Genomic DNA, 4105 nt, shown 5'->3' on the forward strand with positions numbered 1-4105 from the left:
GGCTTGGGCTCACTAACACAGGATGCCATTACAGAACTGACAACCCAGTGATGAATGTTCGTTATTGAACATAATTTTTGATCTACTGCAAGCTCTTAAAGAAACTCCCTAGAGCAGTGTACGAGCGGCCTTGAACAGGACGAATAGAGTTCATTAAAAGTGCATGGAGTTTGGGATTCTGTGAGCGACACTCCTCCTGGGTGAAGAAACCCACGAACCAAGCACTCTGTTTATATAACATTTCCAATGTATAGGAAAGAAAAAGTACATTTAAACCTAAATTAAACAGACTGTTACTTGACTTCAATCTAGCACCCCCTCCCCGCCCCCGCCCTACACCAAAAATAATCCATCTCTCCCTCTGCTTGGCGAGGCGCCATCATTCAGAGATTCACCCGGTTATTTTGTTGTTGCGTTTCAAGCTAGATCATTCAACAGAAAAAATAAAAGCACACAAAAACTTAGATAAAAGACGTACTCGCATGCACATGTCCATTCTCCAAGTGTAATAAATGGATCAGACAGGCAGGTGTGTGAGTTTCTTAAAGTACCAAGTTGCAACACTCAAAACAATGAGCTAATTTTGCTTCATGAAGTAGAGTGAAAGCGGAATGTTTAGTTAACATTTAATTACATACTGCTTTATACTCCCCCCACCCCCCCCAAAATACTAAATATACTTATGATATCATTTTGTATTTTCTTTCGTCAGGCCTACATGATGAATAAAATCAAAATTGTATACAGTTTATTTTAATTTTTTTGGCCTTAGCTGTACTTGAATCTGATTTTTGATTCTTTATATAAAAACCAAGGATAGAAATAAGACACCTGTTGCATTGCAGCTTTGTTCAGATTTCTAAACGAGACAGGATTGGTCAGCAGGTTTGTCTTAAATCATAGTAAAACCAGGAGTGGATCACAGTGCAGTGGGAGTCTTATTTCAGTCCCTGAACAATTTAAACGTGCTCATGAACTTAAGACATTTTGTGTTCTACCAATTATCCTGGTGCTATAGACAATGACATTGTAGATTATAATACACTCCAGTTCTTCAGTCTATGCAAGTGCTGAAATTTAATCTAGCAAGGTCATAGCAAATTAAAATCGCACACCTCACACATACACTACAATAGATTCTTTATTAGATAAAAAAAAAAAAAAAAAAAAAAAAAAAAAAAAAAAAGCATAGATATTTAGTTCTGGTCAAATGAGGAACGCTACAACTATAAAGTCTTGAATACATTTATAATATTAAAGAACTCCACAGCCATTCAATAGAATTTTTAGGTTATCGCAACAAGGTTACAGTGCACGTTTTGTTTTTTTAACATTTCAATAATTAAACTCGTCATGCTTTTTTAGTTTTATCTGGGTCAGTGCCCCCTCTAGTGGCGGTCAAACGCCGTGCGCTTCTGTATTTTATTTCCAGAGGCGCCACGATGTAAAAAGCAAGATTAGGCATAGCAGGACTTGGCCCTCCTGGTTCGGAGGCTCCAGTGAAAGGGAATCTTCAGGGGGGAGTTGTTTAGACAACCCTCCATTGCAGAATGCTCATGTCTTTCCCCCCAGTGGAGAGCAGGTGAGTGTTGTCATGTAGAAAGGCAACATTGGTCACGTGACTGCTGTGGCCACCATAGGAATGGCTTGGGGCCTAAAAAGGAACATTTAAAAATAAACACTTTTGTCATCAAAAATCAACCAGTAACTATTTCAGCACATAATAGTTTACAAACGAGAGGAGGCCATTCGGCCCATCTTGCTCGTTTGGTTGTTAGTAGCTTATTGATCCCAGAATCTCATCAAGCAGCTTCTTGAAGGATCCCAGGGTGTCTGCTTCAGCAAAATTACTGGGGAGTTTGTTCCAGACAACAAGTCTTCCCCTTAAAATCTTAGAGACATCATTTCACACAGCGTGAGCAGACAGATCCACCATCTCCCACTTACTGCTGTGAAGACGGACAGAGAGAGAGGAGAGAGATTGCTCACCCGGGGCTGGGAGCAGGGGTTCGAGAACAATTGCACTTTGCCAAAATCATCCGCGGTGGCCAGGAGCTTTTGATCTGGGGACCTGCAGACAGCGTTTATATCCGTGCCGTCTGCACCATCAGGCCAGATACCTGGAGAACAGAAAAGAAAGCATCACTTCCTGGCTGCTTTATTATTTTTTTTCAATCCAAGTACAGGGTGAGAATAAAGCTGGTAGTCTAGGTGTACAGCTACGTCGTTTTCAATATTCTTAGAGACGCTGAAATACTGGTGCTTCCAGGCACACAACTGCTTTCAGAGGGCACAGCAGTGCAGTGAAAAATATTACATTTTTCTGCAGCTATGGCCAAAAGTTTTGCATCACCCTGCAGAATTAACTAATTTTGCTTCAGTCAGTCAAATGAAACCTGAGGAATGTTACGTTAGCATATTGAATTATGCACCACTTTCTAGTTGTCCCCCCATATACTAAAATAAATATCACATTTTGAAATCTATCATGAAATACTGCACTATTATGGCTTCCGGTAGACATTTGCCATACTTTTGTAGTTTCTTTGATTACATAATGTTAAATAAAATAAAGTATATACATAAATTAATGTCTCAATCCTAAAATTCTAGGCGATGCTAAACTTTTGGCCAGAGTATGAAAACACAAGGAAGAACAAGTAATGAGAAATTAAGTTATCAACTGCAGACTGGTCTGCTAATCTACAGATCCATGTAGTGTTCATTCCAGTACAAGACTGAAGCTGTTGAATGGGCTACCCACAGGCTTGCTCTAAAGTTACTTGGTGCTGGAAGAGCGGATGGCCACACCCCAAAACTTCTTCCCCAGTAAAAGCTCACCAAAGACTCCAATTCCCAGTACGCAGGTGGAGGAGGCCCACTCCAGATTGCGCACAGTGCCAACGCTGGTTACCTGCTTGCAGTTTGAAGCGTTCCCTGCGCAAGGAAAAAAAAAAAAAATCAGATCAGTTCTCACACTACCAGAGGAGGCGCGTTGAATTGTACTGAAGCCCCAGGGCTATTTCAACATAACTTACAGTAAAGGATTTCATAATCCCCAGAATTTGAGACAATATACTTGCTGTCCATAGACCAGTCCAAATGAGTCACAAAACTGGAATGACCCTGCAGTAAAAACAAACCAAATGTTAAGTGGTATACTTCTGATACAGTGCTGTAAAGACACGATTTAAAAACCACTTCAAAAGGTGATGATTGGGCATCATAGTGGTAGAGGTGGTAAAAACCAGACCACAATCTGAAGATGCAAGCTTTAAAAAAAAAAAACACTACTCCTTATGAAAAGAGGAATCTGTCAGGATAGGTGAATCTGGGTATTGTGTGTTTAACTATATAAATCAAAAGTGGCATTTTTTAAAAAAGAAAACTATTAAAAAAACTTAGACTAAACGTATAGGAACAGGAGCAGACTTGGTCTAGATTGACAGACAGCATTCAGAGGGCGTGGGAAAAAATAATAATACGTAAAACACATGCTGTATTCACTTACCTCTCAGCAGATTAATTTGGAACAAAGGATTCAGAGTTTGAACGATAACATTGAAGATATTTTACCAAGAGACTCTCATACTGACCAATCTAATAGCTTGAACATAGCTAATTGAACAGAAATGCATACAAAAGGTGCTGCGAATGGATTTAGTAGCGACCCCGTACCGTGCACTTCCCCACACGGCTGTATTTCTTGCCATTCTCCGTTACAGTGTAAATGTAAATGAAGTTATCATGCGATCCAACCGCGAGGTAGTTTCCGTCTGCGAAACCCAAGACAAAATGCCGTTAGGGTCATTGTGAAATCGTACTCCGAATTCTCGCATGCACAAATATTACATCATAAAGCCAAGCTCAAATAAAAAAAAAAAAAGCCAGGACTTCTGGACATTCCCATCAGGGATGGAAATAAGACTCATACAGTTCCTCCCATTCCAGGTTTAATACTAGCTTGATCAGCCACAGTGTGTATGCAGCAAGCCCAGGTGTGTCCTAATAAACTCCTAGTAAAACCAGGAATGGATCGAACTGCTATGCAATGGGAGACTCTTCTCTGATCCCCCATACAACAGGAGTGTTGTCTCGCACTCTG

At 40.2% G+C, this 4105-nt stretch overlaps 1 protein-coding gene across 1 annotated transcript; it reads right to left on the minus strand.

Annotated features, from left to right (window-relative positions):
• Positions 1-1184: 1184 nt before the first annotated feature.
• On the minus strand, positions 1185-3795 carry LOC121304816 (echinoderm microtubule-associated protein-like 2; the record flags this gene model as incomplete). Its single annotated transcript, XM_041236216.1, has 5 exons — positions 1185-1654; positions 1990-2120; positions 2842-2937; positions 3039-3126; positions 3679-3795. Coding segments are annotated over 5 exons (558 nt in total), but the record flags the coding sequence as incomplete, so codon positions are not given.
• Positions 3796-4105: the final 310 nt, after the last annotated feature.

This window comes from Polyodon spathula, chromosome 40 (assembly GCF_017654505.1).
Source record: "Polyodon spathula isolate WHYD16114869_AA chromosome 40, ASM1765450v1, whole genome shotgun sequence".
Taxonomy (NCBI): domain Eukaryota; kingdom Metazoa; phylum Chordata; class Actinopteri; order Acipenseriformes; family Polyodontidae; genus Polyodon; species Polyodon spathula.